Raw genomic sequence first — 18,330 nt, 5'->3', positions numbered from 1 at the left:
GGAAAAAAAACTTGAGTGAGCTGTTAGTAATATGGAAGATTCCATGGAACATTTGAAAAATATTAAGTATAGGTGCAAATAAAATTAAGCAAGTGACAGAGGTAAATTTAATTCTCAAAAATTTAGAAGTTTGTGAAGAGAAAATTCTAATATACTGCATGGCTCTGCAGTGAAAACATATTTACATATCACAACATTTAAAAAACTACTGATTGATATAAAAATTATGATTTCATTGAGGAGAGGGAAAGTAGAGTCAGATTAATAGACCTCAAACCTCATCTACTATACCAGGAAATCAGTAGAGAATGTCTAAAATTGACAAACCAAGAAATAGCAATGCCAGCATATTTAGAAACATACAAGAAAATACCAGAGGAAACAGCTATAGCAGTTGAAAGTAGTAGCCTCTGGAAAGCAGATGGGAGTAGGGAGAGGTAGCAGGAGGACTGTTTTTCTTCGTTACAAATATCTTAGTACCAGTACCATTTGATTTTTAAAGTATATTCATGAAAATTAATCGGCAGTGATAGAAGCGGCTACCCCTTATGGGGAGGAGGCATGCATATATTGACTGGGAAGAGGCACGATGGAACTTCTGGATGATGGAAATGTATATCAGCTTTACTCAATAGAACTTTCTGGGATGATGAAAATGTTCTCTATCTGCACTGTCCAAAATGGTAGCCACTAGCCACATGTGGCTACTGAGCACTTGAAAAGTGGCTAGTGTGACTGAGGAATTGAATCCTTAATTTTTATTTAATTTAAATTAACTAAAAATAACTAAAATTCCCACGTGAGTTGTTTTGGACATTGCAGACAATGACAATGTTGAAGTTTTATGATTTGTAAAGAAATACAAATCAGAAGAGAGAAAGGCTTCTGATTTGTCAAAAATCTTCAAGGGGCAGTTTATGAAATAAAAAAGTGGGGAAAATCACTCTTCCAAAATCACTCTTCCAAAATCACTCTTCAGGGTCAGACTCTCAAAAAGTCCACATGGATTTCCAGCAGATAAAGCCCTGTTGAAGATGATCTCACAATCCATAATTTCAATACACATGAGGAAACAAGCCACCATGAGTGAGAACCAGCAGACACACCAAATTACAGGAGGAGATGGCACCAAACTTCAGATGATAGAATTATAACATTTTATGTCTTTAAGCTTAAGGACACTTAAAAAGAAGAATCCAAAACATGAAAAAAAGGTCAAGACGCTACAAAAAAAAAAAAAAAAAAGAAGCAGGCATAATTGAAAGAGGAAGGATTGGATTCACATGAGGGAAATCCCGTCCAAAAGGGCTACTTTAAGACTGGTTTACCAAAAATAGTAACAATGAGGAGAATTATTAAGTCAGAACGGAGTTCAAAGAGAAGGAAGTCAATTTCTGTGCAAACTACCTTTATTTATAATGAAGAACGTCCCCATTTTGTTATAAAACTGGCACTGTGTAAAGGCACTTGACTGGGGAGAGAGGGGGCAGGGATGCTGATAGAGACTAATATGCCTCACCTGGCCCCTGAAGGCTGTTGGTAGAGATAGTGGCAGAGGTGACTCCTGGGAAAATCCAGTGGCGGTGACCCACTCCAGGCTCCGCTGGGATGGTGGGTTGCCTAGCTTTTGGGGGGCGGGGGGGGTGGGCAGTAGGAGCACGAGGCACTTTGGACAGGATGTGACTTGGCAATTGGGGGGGTCTCTCGCTCCCAATGATTCCCAGCCCCACCACGACCTCCCACAGCTAAGGCAGTTTTCTAAATTTAAAGCTGGGGTTCTCCTTCTCCCCAGGGCTTCCAGGGAAGCAGAGAGGTGTTTGTTGGCAAGGACCTCGCCCCTGCAAGGATTTGGGGGCGCAGAGAGATGCAGCAGTAAGGGAGGAGGAGTTCTGGAATGAAGGCAGCTGCTGCTTTCTCCTGTATCCCTTCGAAAAGTCCTTCTCTCCAGCTAGACCTTATTCTTCTGAGGCTTCACCCTGGGGAAGAGCTGGGGGAAGACAGGCTCTTCAGACACCAGGAGCTCCCACCCCTTCATTCCACCCCAAACTTAATACAGTCACCTGATCCACCCCCAAACACGTGGACTGTCTCCATCCTCCCATCCCTTCCTAATCGATTCTCTCAGTATCTCCCAAACTACACCAGAATCCCCTGTCAGCTGCAAGCACTAGCTGGAGCCTTCCGATCAGCAGCAGGCTTGATGAAATGGAGTATTTCCGAGTCTCCCATACGGCCATAAAAAAGACGCCCGCCTCTCCCTACCACCATGGCTGTCTGGTTGGGACCCACCTCCACCTATTCCCCAATTAAAGGAATCGTCTTCTCTCCCAGGAATATAATGGGATTTTCCTGGTCTCCTCCGCTAACCTAGTAGTATCTCCCTCAGTTCTACCGCGATTTTATTAATGGATTCTTCCTCACCCTGCCCAATGCAGTGTAACAAAAGCTTCCATGCCTGTAATACCCAATTCTTTAACTGCCCCCATCACCAAGATGGGATTCTTCATGACTCCCCTTGGCTAGAATACATTCTTCTTTACCTCCCCATGAATATAATTAGGAATAATAAAAATATTTGATTGAGCACGAACCAATCAAATAACTAGGAAGGCAGTACTGGTGAGTACCCCACGAAGTACCACCAGTAAGCGGCTCTTCCTCCCCTAACTAAAAGGGGCTCTCCCTTACCTCCCCCGTTATTATAATGGGCTCATCCTCACCTCCCCACAACCGATAATGGACTCTTCTGACCTCCCCTCCTCCCCAATGTCATGCACTGTCTCTCTTGCCCTTTTTCCCGTGGGATCACCCCTTTCCTCACAATATCGCTTCTGCGCTCACCCCGAAGTAGTTACGGGGCACGTAGCCCTCCTGGCCGTGCAGCGCGGCCCACCACCAGTCCGTCTCCTCTGGCCCATCCCTCCGCAGCACGGTGACCGACTCGCCATCGCGGAAGGACAGCTCGTCTCCAAACTCAGCGCTGTAATCCCAGAGAGCGTACACCACCCCGTTGTACATCAGCCCCATGCTCTGCTCCACGTCTGAAACATGAAACCGCAGGGATCGTCAGCGCCCGGTTCAGGGGGCCCGGGAACACTCAGGGATACGACACGCTGGGGACAGGGACAGACCCTGAGATTTGGCGCCAGCCTCACCTTGGGGAATGGGCCACTTGAAAAGTTGTGTACCCCTGTCTGGAGAGGGGGGCCTGAGCTGGAGTCAGCTGCCAGGACTGACAGTCTCTAAAACACTGGCGTGCATCAAGCCGGGCCACCAACCCCCGAGGCAGGGTCAGTGGTCCCCATTTCCACTTATATCTGGTTAAGTCCCTGTATCACTCCTAGAAGTACAGTCGTCTGCACCCCACCCCCCTTAAGTGGTACAGTCTCCATAGATGACTCAACCCCTCCTTCAGATGGTTCAGCCCTACTCCTCCCCACAAAGTGGTCCCAACTCCCCCTTTCCAGATGGTGCAATGCACACTGCGCCCCTCCCCAAAAGATAAAGTCTCAAAGAGGATGTAATAATTTTCCAGATAGTATAGGCCACCCGAACCCCCCTTTAATCCCATCAAGGATTTAGCCCCCTTTCCAGATGGTACAGTCCACCATGCTCCCCCCTCTTTAATGGTTCAGTCCACCGTGTTCCAGTTTCCCCTCCTCTCCACCACCCCTCCGCCCGCAAGTGTGCTGTTCAATCTCTACTTCATCCTCACAGAACTCTCCAAGTCCAGGCAGGTAGGAGGTACAATCTTCTTATCTCATAGGCTTCATCTACCTGTGACAAAGGTGGTCACAATCCCCCTTCCCAAAGCTTCAGTGGACGGTCTACTTCCCGCCCCAGCGGTCCAGTCCTGGCCTGCCGCTGCTCACCACTAAGGCAGGTGTTACAGCCCCATGGCTCCCACCCACTTTCCGCCACAGCACAGCAGGCTGTCGTGTAGTCCCTCCAGGCTCACCTCTCAAATACATTGTCCCACCCCCAGGTCCTACAGCCTGCCTTACCCCAACTCTCTGAGGTCCCCAACCCCGCCTTATGATAGAGTTGGCCCCTCCAGGTGAGCGCTACAGACCCTAGGCACTTCCCCAGGATATGGCCTACCTAGTTCCTCCCATCACCTGTTTAAGTGATGTGCCCCCCCCCGCCCCGGAGATATATGGTACAGCCTCGTGTCTCACTAGGAGTGGAAGAGTCCCCAAGCTCCTCCCCAGAAGCCATGGCCTGCTCACCTCTCACCTGTGTGGTGCTGTATTTCCCACAGGTAGCACAGCCCATGTGCCCAGCCCTAGGCCAGGTAGATGGTATAGTTGGAACGTCCAACTCCCCACCCCCGTGGACGAGAAAGCAGATAAAGCGGCGCAGTCTCCACACCTTCTCTTCTCCCTACAGGTGTCCAGCTTGCGTGGCACAGTTCCCCTGTCCCCCTCTCCCTCGAAGGTGGCACAGTCTGCTGCGCCCACACACCCTTCTTGCACCTGCCAGGTGGGAGGCCCAGTGCCCCACCCCTGCAGGTGGTCCATCCCGCCGGCCCCTCCTCGGTGATGCTGCCACAAGGTTGGTACAGCCCCCCCCCCCCCCCGCCCCGCGTCCTCTCTCAGGAGCCGCAGTCTGCCGCCTTCCCCCGCCCAACATCTACCAGCTGGGCGTCCCAGTCCCCGCGACGCCCCCCCCAGAGGTGGCCCAGCCCGCCCACCGAGGGGCCCCAGCCCTGCCTCGCACCTGCCAGGTAAGTGGCACAGTCGGTGTAACCCTCGCGGTAGGGGTCGCACTTCTCGATGGCGGTGGCGCCGTCACTGAGCGTGGTGGCGAAGATTGCCGCACCGTGCTGCACCAGCGCCATGCAGATGGCCGTGTCGTTGCACGACGCCGCGCAGTGCAACGGTGTCCTAGGCGTGAGATGCAGGCGTGAGAGGCCGCGCTGGGGCCCGCAGCGCCTTCCCCGCCCCACGCCGGCCGCGCGAGGTCAGGACTCACCAGCCGTGGCTGTCGGGGGAGTTGACGTTGGCACCCGCCGCGATGAGGAAGTCCACGATGGGGTAGTTGGCGCCGCAGATGGCGTTATGCAGGGCGGTGATGCCCTCCTCGTTGGGCTGGCTCGGGTCGTTCATCTGGACGGGCCGGGGGACGGGGAGGCTCAGTCCCGCGGCTGCTATCCAGCGTCTGCCGCCCCACCCCACCCGCCCTTCTGTCCGGCAGCACTCACCTCCTTCACCGCCTGCTGCACCACGTCCAGCTCCCCGGTCAGCGCGGCGTCCAGCAGCAGCACGAGCGGGCTGAGGCGCGCGCGACGGACCTTGCGCGGGGAGCCGGCCTTCCGCAGCACGGAGCGCATCTCCTGGGGGACAGGACCGGGGCTTCAGCGGCTTGGCGGGGATTGCTAATATACCCATTCCTCAGAGTGGGGAAACAGAGGCTCAGGGACCAGGCGGCCACTCCAGTTCATCCAACTAGACAGGGCTGAGACTGGAACCCAGGAACGTACATAGCCTGAGTCCAGAGGGCCATGGGAAGGAGGGTCCCTCAGTTCTACAGCCTCTGGTTGCCTGCAACATTCAGGGAATCTGGTGATTTTGGAATCTTGGGCCCTGAGACCTGAGAGGAAGCTGGGAGACCATGAGGCTGATGATTGTGGAAGCCAGATATTCAATCCATAGTTTCCTCTCTTTTATATATTAAAAAAAAAAAATGCTAGGAAGCACACATGACAAGATGTTACCAAGTGTTAATTTCAGATGTTTGGAATTAGAATATTTATCATATTATTCCTTGTGTCTTCTTATTTTTGATTCTCAAGTATTCTACAAAATTCATTTATTCTGCATATAGCATTTGTGATTCTGGTCTTCGATGTCAATGATTTCAAGATTCTGGAATTTGAAGATCCCACAAGCCACTCATTTAAAAATTCTCTGATGCTAAGTTTCCAATATGTGTGAGTCCAGAAATGCTAAGTTGTGCCATTTCAAATTGCTGAGGACCCAGGACGTTGCATTCCCAAGATTCTATGATTGAGAACTTGAATATTTCATGGTGAGAATTTCATTCCAAAAGATTGGAAGGAAATACTCAAAATGTTAATCGTGGTTCTCTCTGAATGCTGTTATTTGGGCCTCTTTATTCTACTTTTATCTATTTCTTCCTAGTTACTATGTTTGTGTGTTTCTTTCTAGTGGAAAATGTTCACTTAAATAAAATTCTGTATTATAACATGTTAGTGCACTAATCTATGATTTAAGATTCAAAGGACGAGTCTTTAATTTTCAGTTCTGGGGACTTCAAGAATCAGTAATAACCAGGGTTTGTGTTACTAACTTTTTAATTCTAAGATCCTGTGCAAACCTTCAGTGTTCTGGAATTCTGAAATTTCACTCTTCTGAGTTTGTGATGCCAGGATTTAATTATTGAATTCTGTGAGTGTTCAGGTTTCTCTGTGGCCAGAACTTTGTGATTCTACAATGAGGCAACTTGACCATTTCAAGACACTGTCATTCTTCCATTCTTGATTTCAAGATCCTGAGCCTCAACATTTCTTGGCTCCACCCTCAGAAGGGCCTGGGAATAGGCATTTGGGGTCCACCTGGCCCCCACGTCTTCTCTGGGAATTGTTCTCCTCCATCTGTCTACCCACACTGAGCAATCAGGATTGTTCCATGTGACTACACCCCGCCCCCTCCAAGCCACGATGCAGAAACCAGACCAAGATCAGCAGGAGACCAGCCCCTGGTCAAATGATAACAATAATAATAGTTAATAGTTAAGTGCCAGGCACTATTCTAAGCACTATATTAATGTATTAAATCCTCACAGCAACCCTATGCTTATTTTCATCCCCATTCTACAGATGAGGAAACTGAGGCACAGAGAGACTATGTGTCTGGCCCAAGGTGGAGCTGGGATTTGAACCCAGGCAGCCTAGCTCTGCCGCTGCTGCACTTAACCACGACACCCACAGCCTCAGAGATCAGAGACTTGTTCTTGAAAATCTGAATGGAAGAAGCTCTGACTAGAGTCAGAGGACACCATAGACTTGAACTGAGAGGTCATTTTGAGTCAGGGCTGGGTGGGCCATTTCTAGCCATGGCACAGGCTTGCTGAGGTGTAAGAGGAGAGAGCAGCTCCCCAGAGAAGGCGGACATGAGAGGCTGTGGCAACTAGGGAGAGAAATGGTGACTGCCTTGATTCAGGCAGGCTTTTCAGACCCCAGAATAAACCCTCTGTCATGCCAAGACGAAGTCAGTTCCAGGTTGGAAGACTCTAAGATTCCTGAAGGGAAGCCCTCGGGGGACAGGTTACTGGAGAAGAGCACAGAAAATCTCTATGTGGCCAAGACTTCTGAATGCCCCTCCATATATGTTCTCCCTTTCTTCTGAGCACAGGTACACTTAGATTTAAAACTACATTTCCCAGCTTCCCTTGCAGCTGGATTCCTGCCCAGTGGAATGTGCCAGATGTGATGTGTACAATTTCCAGGTTCTGTCCTAAAAGGGAAGGGATGCTTCCATATGCTAAGTAATATACCCCAGTTTTCTCCTATATTACTTACCATGCTCTGTGGCTGCTCTGGTGGGCTGCTCTGGAGAAGGGCTAGGGGTGGTATGGGAGCTGGTGGGGCTGGAGCAGGGGGCCCTGCCCTGGCCTCAGGTCCCTCAGCGATGGGACACAGCTCAGGCTCGGGCCTCCCAGGCCCACCGTGACGATGGAAGAGGCGGTTGATGATCTGCTGGTACTGCTTCTTGTGGGTGGGGGGCAGGGCTACAATAGGGCTCTGCTCCATGGAGCCCCTGCGTTTGAGGGGCCGTGGAATTTCTGCCAGCACCCGTGCCACCTCCTCCAGCTCGGGCACTGACTGTGCCTCGGGTGGCAGCGCTGGCTGCAGCCGTGTGGGACTAAGGGGCCGAGTTACAGCGTCTTCATCTGCATCACCAGCCTCCAGCCCTGACGTCAGCAGCCCCTCCAGCTCCGGCTCAGGCTCCAGCTCAGTGGGAGGTTTGGGGAGGCCTACAAGGAGCAAGAGCCCCATCAAAGGAGTGGTCCCAAGAGACCCGAGAGACTCCCTCCCCACAACTTCCAGGACTTGCAACAAATGCCTGATTTGCTGTGTGACCTCAGGGCAGTTCCTTGCTTTCTCTGGGCTACACTTTCCCTGGGTTGTGAATAATAGACAATTATGACATCCCCCATTTAACAAGCACTTAGCATGTGCCTCGTGCTTTACATGCCTATCATTGAATTCTCTCCACTACCTTGTGACGTTGATATGGCTAACATCTCATTATTACAGAAAGGGAAACTGAGTCTCAGAGAAGGCAAGTCAGTTGCCTAAAGCCACACAGCTGGGATTTGAACTCAGTCCTATCTGACTCCAGAATCTCTGCTCCTACCATTATGATAAAGTTGACTTTCTAAGATTGTAAGAATTTCCTCTCCTAACATCTCAGGCAGAAAGTTGCTGAGGACGTCCCTGGTGGCACAGTGGTTAAGAATATGCCTGCCAATGCAGGGGACACGGGTTCAATCCCTGGTCCGAGAAGATCCCACATGCCGCGGAGCAACTAAGCCTGTCTGCCGCAACTACTGAGCCCATGCGCCACAACTACTGGAGCCCGGGCTCAGAATAAGAGAAGCCACCGCAATGAGAAGCCCGCACATCGCCCCTGCTTGCTGTCATTAGAAAAAGCCCGCGTGCAGCAAGGAAGACCCGAGGCAGCCAAAAATAAATATAGAAAGAAAGAAAGAAAATTGCTGGGACTAGAATCTTGGTACTTGTTGGTCTCTTCTCTCTGTTTCTTGGCTCTCTATCAGAGCTTCTAAAGCAGGTAGAAATATACAATGATCATTTTATACATGATTTCATTGACTGTCCATCGTAATCTATGAAGTAAATGTTATTAATCTCTCTTCACAGATGAGAAAATGTAAGCTCAGATGGGTTAATTAATTTATCCTCAGTTACACAGCATGTCAATGGTAGAGAGGGGATCAAAACCCACTCTGCTTAAATCCAGGCCCTGCGCTGGTCTCACACCAAAAACTACTAATAATTATAAGATTAATATGATAGCTACTGGGGGCTTACTATACATCAGGCCCTATTTTAAGGACTTTATATGGATTAAATAATCTAGTACCATACCCCAATAAGGTAGGTTCTATCACTATTCACGTTTTACACTCAAGGAAACTGAGGTCCAGAGAGGTTAACTGACTTGCCAAAGGTCACACAGCGTGGAGCCAGCCAGTCTGACTCCAGGGTCCATGCTTAAGCACTGTGCTATCCCTAGTTCCTGAGCAAATCCCCAAGCTCATCTGGCCTTGCTCTCTGCAGGGACAATGTCTGGAAACAGGTGTTTGGTTGTGATGGGACCCCAAGCTGGTTTGGTCCCCAGCCATCTGTCCTCCCTTCACCCATCCCTCCAGAACCCCCATTGCTGACTCACCTTCACTCACAGGGGACCAAGTCTCTTGAGGGGGTTGGGGGACTGGGGCAAGGGCTTGAAGCTGTAGTTGTGGCTGGGACTGTGGAGGCAGCTGGGGCTGGAGAAGCAGCTTAGGCGGGGGAGCTCGAGAGAAGATGGGGGAGCCAGGGAGCATGGCCCTGCTGGCTCCGTGCTCCCAAAAGGCATTCTGCAGCTTGAATATCATGCTGAGGGGGATGGGGCGCTGGCGGGGGGCACTTCGGGGCTGGGGGCTGGAAGGAGGCATGGGGATGCGGCTGACAGGCTGCCAGCTTCGGGGCAAAGTGCCTGATGACCCCGCGGAGCCCAGCGATCGGCGGTAGCTGTCCACATCAGAACGCCTGTCGTTGGCCAGAGGGAAGACCTTGTAATTGCGGGGCAGAGTGGCGCTGGTGACGTTGTCCTGGGGGAGAAAGAGGGAAGGAAGGAAGATAGAAGGGGCTCAGGTGGGAGGAAGATAGGCATAAGGGAGTGAATGATAAGGGAGTGGAGGAAAGGAGGAGGGAGGTAAAGGCAAAAGGTGAGAAGGGAGAGAAGGAGGGGAGGGAAGACAGAGGAAGGGAAAGGAAAGAGGGTCAGGGAGGGGATGGAAATCCAGGATAAAGGAAGACCCTGGGGAAGGGTACGGAAACTGCGGGAGCAGCCAGGAGGGGAAGACTAGCCCTGACTCCACCTTTGCCCACCAGCCCCCTCCGGCCCCTCACCTTCCTGGTGGCCCCCAGCCCATCCAGGCTGCTCTCTCTCCAGGGTAACAGCTGCAGGCCTGGTGAAGCAGGCCGCGCGAAGACATCGGGTCCTGTGAGGCGGGAATCATTAGGGTCTGGGGAGGCCTCTCCGGGTCCCCCACTCCTTTGGCCTCGCACCACTCACGTTCATAGCTCGCTGTCTGCGAGGACTTCTTCTCGTACGCCACGTCCAGGTCAGACTCGTTCCAGGCTTTGGGGGACCGCCGCCGAAGCGTTAGGTCTTCTGGAGAGAGGTTGCCCATGAGGATGTGGCGGGGGGGCGGGGGGGGCCGAAGCTGGTCCCGGACCTTGCGCCACTCCCACCCGCCAAGTTCGGCCCCCTGGTTCACCTTGCGCGCGCAGAGGTGGGGCGAAGGCGCTGACGCCAGGGCCCAGCAGGGGGCTCCCAAAGGCAGTCGGCGCATCGTAGGCTGCGGTCGGGGCGCGAGGCGAGGGCCCGCGCTCGGGAAAGAAGGCCTGGGGCCCTTCGGCCAGGGGGCTGACACGGGGAGAGCGGACACGGCCCAAGAAGTCAAAGGGCGTGGGGGGACCCTGCTGTCGGAGCGGGCCGGGGCGAGGGGAAGGCGCACGGCCGAGGGGGCTGCCTGCTCCATCGAAGGCGCGGGGCCGGGGCGAGGGCGCGCGGTCCGGGCTGCCGTAGGCATCCGGCTGCAGGAAGAGCTGGGTGCGCGGTGACGACGGCCGGCCCTTAGGGGACAGCGAGCTGTAGGGGAGCTGAGCCGGGGCGCTCTCGGAGCGTCTGAACGAGGTGTCTGCGCCGTCGGTGGTTGCCTTCCTAGGGGACCCGCGGCTGCCCAAGGGCTCGGGGACAGGGCTGAGGCTGTACCGGGACAGCTGTAGGGAGGTCGGGACATTGAGGGGTCAAAGGAAACAATAGTAGAGGGTTGGTGGGTCACGTCCACTTTCACTGATCCCCACTTCCACTAATCCCACAAGTGCCTTTAAATAGCCCACAGCCTGCACAGCCCCATGGGACAGGCTTGCCTGAACTACTGGAGGAAAGAACCTGACTTTGGGGGCCCGGGTGGGGACCAGGGCAAGCAGGCTCACCCTAGCCGGCGCTCTGGCCTGCGAGCCAAGAGGCGCCGCCGGCGAGTCTGACCACAGCGACTCCAACTGCTTGGTCAGTTCGTCCACCTTGGCCGCCGCCATGTCCAGCTCCACCTGCTTCAGGTCCATGTGCTTCGTGGCTAGAGCTGGGCGGCCGGGAGTAGCAGTGAGGACCCGGATTTCTGGGCAGGGCCCCGCCTTATCCCCGCCCCGCCCCGAGGGCCCCGCCCCGCCCCCTACCCCAGCTCACACTGTAAGTTCAGGTCCAGAAGGTTCCGCGAGCTCTGGAACGCCTCGCTGTCCATGGTGCCGGCTGGCCGCAGCGGGGCGCCTGCGTTTGGGGAGGCGGGGCGGGGGAGAGCCTGCTCAGAGCCCACCCACAGGGAACCTGGGACCTTGAGGAGCGGGACGGTGCCTTTACTCTCCTACTTCCTTCCACTGGAAGCGCTATGACCCAACACTTTCCCTGCTGGGAAATGCCAACTCCTGCAAAGCCCTCCGGGAAGGCTCAGGACAATTCACTCTCTTTCCGTGGCTCCTGGTCCATCTCTCTACCTCAGCCCTAATAAGACGTGATCATTCCTTCAACAATTATCCATTAACCACCTACTATGTGACAGACATTATAGTGAACAGAGGATGCAATAATAATAACTATCAATTACTGAATGCCTACTAGGGACCAAGAGACACTGTGCTAGATGCTGGGGATCTTTTTAAAAATAATGATGGTGCTGCCTACTATGTGCCAGGACCTTTGCTAGTTACTCGAGGGTATAATGAAATAAAACAACCATTTATTGAGAGAACACTGCCCCCTAGAATTGTGCCAAGTGCTTTACAGCTAATACCTTATCCCATGATCAAAACCTCCATAGCAAAAAAGAAAGTGGGGCTCAGAAACATTTGTTCCAGGTCACCCTGCAAGAAGTCAGCATACTAGATTTCACACCTGGACCTAACTTGTTATTCTGGGGCATCTCCGTCAGTCTGGAGGGGCTCCAGAGGACGGGGACCACTCAGCTCTCTCTCCCCAGAGTCCCCACCCAGAGGAGACTCAGCATGTTCACACGGACCCAGCGTCAACAGGAAGAACAGGGAGTTGGCCAGGGGTGGCTGGGCCACTGTGGTCGCCAACCCAGTGGGAAGGAGCCAGGCCACCAGGAACTAGTCAGGCCAGCACCATCCCCATCTCCATGGTAGCCGCCACGCCCGCCAGCTCTGCCACCTCCCCACTACACCAACCGACCACTTAGCTTTGACTTGGGGTGCAGGCGTGGGCAGCAGGGCAGGCTGGGGCATGCTGATTCTGGCCTCAGTCTGGGAAGCCTCGGAACAGAACCTGTTGGGGCTGGTGGCTCATTTGGGTGTGTTAGGATTGTGTGGGCTAAGAGTCCCCTCCACTCCTTGAGCCTCAGTTTCCCCAACTGTGAAAGGAGGAGGCAAATCAGCTATTCTGAGAGGCCTCCTCAATCTCTCAGAGGCCTAGATTCTGAAATTATAAGGACCTTGAGGTTGTAATTAAATTTCTATAGAGGCTAAAACCCTCAGCTTGAGAGTCTATTGTTTGAAAGTTCTCAGTCCAAGATTCTATCTTTGGAACATTCTAGAATTCTCCACTTTGGCTAGCCTAGATTTCTCTGTCTTCCTGCACTGATTTCTATCTATCCCAGGATTCCGAAGTCCTAAAAGTCTAGGTGAATGTCTGGTATAGCGGAGTTGCTAAAAGCACAATTAAGGAGGGTTCAAATCTGGTGGCACCATTGTCCCACCTGACAAGACTGCCTCAGTTTCCTGATCTGTAAAATGAGGATAAATAGCAGTCTACCTCAGAGGACAGTTGTGAGGATCCAACTGGCCAGAAGGTGCAAGAGGAATTAAGGCTCTGAGAATTGAGGCCTCAAAAAGTAGAGACTATAGGGGACTTCCCTGGCGGTGCAGTGGTTAAGACTCTGAGCTCTCACTGCAGGGGGCACAGGGTTCGATCCCTGGTCCAGGTAAGACCCCGCATGCCGGGCGCGGGGCAGGGGAAGGAGAGACTATAGGAATCAAAACTTGCGCCTTTTAGAATCTCAGAGATACACAGGAAACCCTCTGTGTTCATTAAAATATAAAAATGAACAATCTATGCTACCTCCAGGGCCAGCATTCTGGTAGCGAATGGTTCTTTGGGGGATTTCATGATCCCCAAATTCTAAGACCCTTACAACCTCTGGGTCTAAGGAAATGCCAAGGCTGGGCGTGGGCCCGTCCCGGGTCTGAGGCGGGCGAAACGGGCGTCAGGGCCGCCAGGGGACGCTCCAGGTCACGGCCCGACCGCAGCGGGGCGGACAGACAGCTCCTGAGCTCAGAGCAGGGGAATGCGCGGCGGGCCCGGGCAGGTGCCGCATCTCCCGCGGCAGGGGAGCGGGGGCTCGGCGGGGGGCAAGGGTGGCGAGGGCCGCGCCTCTCCTCCAGGCCCCTGTCCTCCACCCCCACGTCCTCTCCGCCGGGCTCCCCTCTCCTCCGCCCTTAGGTCTCCTTCCCCGGCATCTTCTGCACCCCAGCCCGGTTCTTTGGGGTTAATAATCAGGGGTGGGGGGTTCCTGGAGGAATCATCCTGAGTAGGAACCGGGTCAGAGCGCCAGGCTGGTTTGGGAATACCCAGATTGGAATCCTCCAGCTCCGTCCGCATAGATAGACGTTGGGAGAGGCCCCACCCTGTCTGGGACTTGGTTTCCCCCCTCTGTGGACGTCTGTGGAATGAGCTAGGGCCTTCCCTCTCTTTAAATCTCTACCTTCGGCTAGTTATTTAGCGTCTCTGTGCCTCAGTTTCCTTGTGTGTATAATGGGGAAATTAAAACCTTCACCTCAAAGAAGTGTGAGGTTTGAACGACATAATTTATGTATAGCGTTTAGAACAGGGAAGGGTACAAAATAAAGTTCACAAGTATAAGATTCCTAATTCCCAGGCCTGGAACAGACTGAGGGCTGTTACCAAAGTAAAATTACCAAAGTAATTTTTTTCCTCCAAAACAGCCCTTTCAAATCTTTCTGAGATTCTAAAAGCCCCGAGCTTTAACCCCTGGAATCTTGACTTCAGCCCTTGGATCTCAGAATGCTAAATTCTCCCCTGCTTTCCTGAGTTCTAGCCATCTCCAGTTCTGGCCCATTCCAGGGCATAGGAATCCCTGGAAGATTCCAGACAGAAGGTGGCAAAAGCCTAGGGTGTGCGTTGTGCCCGCACTCCAGCCTCAGTTTCCCCATTGGACTAGAAAGAAGTCATTCCCTGGACTGGGCTCAGCAAACCTCAATGGAAATGAGACCTTTGGGCAGTTGCCGGAGACTTCTGTAGACAATGGGAACCATCCATTACCTGCCAGCCCTGAGCCTGGCACTCTGTGAGCTCTGTCTTGGCAGCCACGGTTATTATTTTTTATTTCATCTCAGGCTATCACCAAATGCCCTTCAAGCCCAGACATTAGGAAGTTCTTCCCTCTTTCATCAGAACCCTCTGCCCCACCCCTTGTTTAATCCCTTCACGTGACTCATGGGGATGGAGAGAAGGGGGAGTCGGGCGGAGGGAGGTGCCAAGCCCTGCCCTCCCCCAGCTTCAAGGGCAGACACACACCTCCAGAATTAGCCTCTATCCTCCCTTATCTCCCACACTACCTCAGGTCAGACAGATGGGAGTGGAGGTGACATTTTTCACCTCAGGATCAGGGCCAGGAGCCCTAGGAGAGAAGTGAGTCAGAAAATCCGGTGGGAGTGGATGGTATCCCGACGCCCAGAGAGCGGCTGAGGAAGGGGGAGGGCAAATCCTGACCCCCAACTCTGCTGCCAGTGTGACCTCTAAGCCTCAGTTTACCTCCGTCCTCTCTGTGTAATGGCTGTATTGTGCCCGCCATGCAAGCCCCCCAGAATCCAACCACACCTTCTGGAATTCTGCCCTGGATTCTAGAATGCCCTTTGCAAATCCCAGATATCTCCCACCTTTATGGGACAATAGGAGGTTCCCCGCCCCCGCCAGGGGGCGCCCTGGGGCGGAGGTCCCTCCTCTGCTTAGGCAGGTCTGACGCCCCGGTTAATGACATGTTGGGGATCGCGCAGCGGCACAGGGGAGGTTGGAGACCTGTCCTACTTCCCTCCTGCCACGTTGGCCCCCACCCCAGAGCCAGAAAGTGGGGGGAACGGCGGGACACAGCCTCCAGAGGGACCCTGGGTGTTTGTTCTGCTTCATTTCAGGAATCCGGGTTCCACTATCCCCTCCCCACCCCTAATTCTGCTCGGAGACCTAAAGGCTCGGTCGAGAAGGCAGTTGAAGGGTGGTAGGGATGGCCGCCCATTCCAGAGCCCCAGCAGTCCGAGTCTCCCATTTCTCCCCAAGAGATCCAATACCCCAGTTCTACTCAAGGACTCAGGCTTCCGAGAGCCCCCATTTCTAGTGACTGAAACGTCCCGACGTTTCCGAACGTCTCCGAACGTCTCCCCAGGACCAAGGCGTCCGAGCCCTCCATTCCAAGAACTCAGGCATCCGAGCCCCTTTTCCTTCTGCCCAGTAGATCAGGCATCCAAGTTCTAGCTTTCTAACGTTCCTGAAGTCCCCCAATTCCACCCTGGGACCTGGCGTCCGAGTCTCCTCCCGACCCTCCCAGGAACGCGAGTGTCGGGCTCCACCGGGGCCGCTGAACCCCGGGGCGGGGGTTGTAACTCACGGATCCGGGGCAGATCTTGGCACCGGGGGTCCTCCTCCGGCTCCGGCTCCGGCTGCGGGGAGCGGAGGACGGGGCGGGGCAGGCGCCGGGAACAGGTTAGACGACGTGACTCGTACCGGAGGGAGGCGGGTCCCGGAGGGGAGGGGGAGCCGGGGTCGCCTCGAGCACCTTGGGACTTGTAGTCCCGGAGGGGCAGGACGTAGACGGGTATGTTCCCATTTGGATTGACCCAAAGTCCATTTCACAGACAGGAAGGACGAGGTCGAAAGGCCAAGGGTGACCTGGCTACGTAAATCGTAAATAGAATCCAGACTCTTACCTCGCTGTGGGTGCAGGAGACGAACTCCTGGGTCCCTGCCCCACTCCTCCAGGCTCAGTTTCCCCCTTCTTAAAAGAAGATTTGGACGCCACCAAAGAGGTAGAAGGATATAGAGGCTGGGGGAGACTCACAAATCCCGCCCCCAAGGCGAGAAGAGGGCCTCGCTAAAATCGGTATCCCCTCGGGTCTCTGAGCCTCAATCTCTCCGTCGGTAAAAAGGGTGGTTGGGATCTTTACAGAATTTCCCACCAACGGCTCCCAAAGTTGGAGGCTGGGACTACGATTCCCAGCAGCTTCCACGACCGACGTCGGGCACCTCCCAGCCTCGCGTCCTCTGGGAATTGTAGTCCCGGAGCCCGCAGGGGCAGGGCCCGGGTGTCTCGCCCACGCGCGGGAACTGTCTGGCGATCCCCGGAGGAGGCAACACGTCCTCTTCCCCTGACCCTCCTCCTCTCTGAGCAGCCGCTGGCTCACTGAGAAGGTGGGCGCCCCAGTTCTAAAGTAGGATCCGAAATCTCGGCAAGGGGGCGGGAATCAGCGCTGACACACCGGTCAGGAATGCAGTCGGATCACCCTGTCTAGCCACCGTCCCGCGGCTCCGCCCGTCGCCCTACGCTGTGCGGTCCCCGTGCGAAGGGGCGTGGGCGTGTCCCCCAAATCTGCGTTCGCGTGCCGCTGCTTACACGCACCCCGGGGCAGGGAAGGGGCGCTGGTCAGGACTTCTACTCTCTCTCCTTTCCTCAGAGCCTTTGGAAATGTCCCCCTAACGCACGAGACTAAATCCTCGAGGGCATCTACCCGTCTTTTGGGCCACAGCCCCGCCCCTTAGTCCGCACCGTCCCACGCGTGTCCAGCTCGGGAGTCCAGAGGCTCCGCCCCGAGATCCACAGGCTCCTCCCCCTATATTTCCCGCTCCCCTGGAGCCCAGAGCCCCGCCCCTGGCTGGTAGTTAACGCCCTCGGGAGGAATTACCCCCATTCCTCCATTTTCCCACCTCTCTCACTCAAGTTCTGAACTTCTGAGGCATCTGGGCCTCCCTAGAAGGGATTGTAACACTGAAAGCACAGTCCTGCCGACCTAGACTCTTACCTGCCTCTTTAAGAATTTCAGTCCAATCGATCTTCCTGTCTCTTTAAGGGTAGGTCCTCCTGTGAATGTGGCTGCCCCTTTAAGGCAACGTTGGAGCAAATCATGTCTGAGACTGTGGGGATACCCGCCGGGACCTGGCGAGGCTCTAACTCCCGCCAAACAGGCGAGTCGGCTTCTTTTGGGAGTAGACTTTGCGTAAAAGATGGCTTTCTCGGTTGTCTGCTGTGCACAAGTGGAAATTTCCCCCACTTGTGCTCACACAGCGAGGGGGCTCCGAGCGACACCTCCCGCGCCCTGGTGCCATATGGACGCTCCCAGATGAGGCCCCACCCCTTTGGTTCCACGTGGTCGGCGGCGGGGCCTGAGTGGCTCTGGCTGCTAGGTCTGAGGCATGGGTCCCGGGATGGCGGGGACCCAGTCCGGCGGTGAGTTGCTTCACGGCGGGCCGACAGGGTGCAGAGAGTTGTCTGGCGGGAGGAGAAAAAGGGGTACCCTGGAGCGTTCGGACGGAAAAAGGGACGTCCTCGGAGGCAGGATCAGCCGAGAGTGTATCCCCCGGGGGATGGCGGGCGGGGGGGCGGGGAATTAAGATAGAGAGAGGATATCTTGGTGGGGGGTGGCGGGAACAGCAGTGGAGAGAACAAGGGTTGGGTCGGCGGATATAGGTGCCTCTGGTGGACAGACGGGAGAGAGGAAAGTCGCGGTAAGAGGATTGGGACCCTCAGGAAGTCGGGACCAATGGACCAATAGGCTCCCTGGAGGATTGGACCAGCAGTTAAGTGTCAGCAGACTCCCGTTTCCCCTTCTGCAGGTGCTGCTCGGTTTTCTTGTCCCCCCAACTTTACTGCGACTCCCCCAGCCTCAGAGCACACTCGTTTCTCTTTGGAGGCGTTGACCGGCCCAGACACAGAACTGTGGCTTATCCAGGCCCCTGTAGACTTCGCCCCAGACTGGTGAGTGGTCCCATGCCACTTAGC

The 18,330-nt window shown here is 54.4% G+C and overlaps 2 protein-coding genes and 1 long non-coding RNA gene across 9 annotated transcripts in view; 2 read left to right on the top strand and 1 right to left on the bottom strand.

The window, feature by feature from the left end:
• Positions 1 to 1,391: 1,391 nt before the first annotated feature.
• On the bottom strand, positions 1,392 to 17,424 carry PPP1R13L (protein phosphatase 1 regulatory subunit 13 like). Of its 5 annotated transcripts, none has more exons than XM_082438630.1 (14): positions 16,265 to 17,010; positions 12,501 to 12,678; positions 11,502 to 11,582; positions 11,252 to 11,397; positions 10,531 to 11,035; positions 10,326 to 10,424; positions 10,160 to 10,251; positions 9,438 to 9,858; positions 7,544 to 7,998; positions 5,204 to 5,335; positions 4,975 to 5,108; positions 4,720 to 4,886; positions 2,842 to 3,041; positions 1,392 to 1,987 (listed from the first exon to the last, which is right to left on the bottom strand). In XM_082438630.1, exons 3-14 carry the CDS (start codon positions 11,554 to 11,556, stop codon positions 1,949 to 1,951), a joined length of 2,445 nt encoding a protein of 814 aa, XP_082294756.1. In that variant the 5' UTR covers positions 11,557 to 11,582; positions 12,501 to 12,678; positions 16,265 to 17,010; the 3' UTR covers positions 1,392 to 1,948. The 5 variants fall into 5 exon arrangements, with proteins under 5 accessions (XP_082294756.1, XP_082294755.1, XP_082294757.1 ...); XM_082438629.1 differs by lacking the exon at positions 16,265 to 17,010 and adding an exon at positions 15,946 to 16,055; XM_082438631.1 differs by lacking the exons at positions 12,501 to 12,678; positions 16,265 to 17,010 and adding an exon at positions 17,354 to 17,424.
• Positions 3,048 to 9,431, top strand: LOC309649171. 2 transcript variants are annotated; one of them, XR_014256968.1, is made up of 4 exons: positions 3,048 to 4,057; positions 4,390 to 4,482; positions 4,599 to 4,726; positions 8,439 to 9,431. It is a non-coding gene; the product is annotated as an uncharacterized lncRNA (long non-coding RNA). The 2 variants fall into 2 exon arrangements; XR_014256967.1 differs by having other exon boundaries at positions 3,048 to 3,737; positions 4,390 to 4,726.
• The window catches only part of POLR1G (RNA polymerase I subunit G), a 2,807-nt gene continuing 1,847 nt past the window's right edge, over positions 17,371 to 18,330 (top strand). The window contains exons 1-2 of one of the 2 annotated variants that reach the window (XM_082438756.1): positions 17,479 to 17,778; positions 18,165 to 18,306. In XM_082438756.1, the coding sequence (XP_082294882.1) occupies positions 17,745 to 17,778; positions 18,165 to 18,306 (176 nt within the window). In that variant the 5' untranslated portion in view covers positions 17,479 to 17,744. Of the gene's footprint in view, positions 17,779 to 18,164; positions 18,307 to 18,330 lie in introns of both variants that reach the window. The other variant, XM_082438755.1, reaches the window with a different exon arrangement.

The sequence above is a fragment of the Balaenoptera physalus genome (genome assembly GCF_965194825.1).
Source record: "Balaenoptera physalus genome assembly, chromosome: 19".
NCBI lineage: Eukaryota > Metazoa > Chordata > Mammalia > Artiodactyla > Balaenopteridae > Balaenoptera > Balaenoptera physalus.
This window is presented reverse-complemented; position numbering and strand designations above follow the sequence as displayed.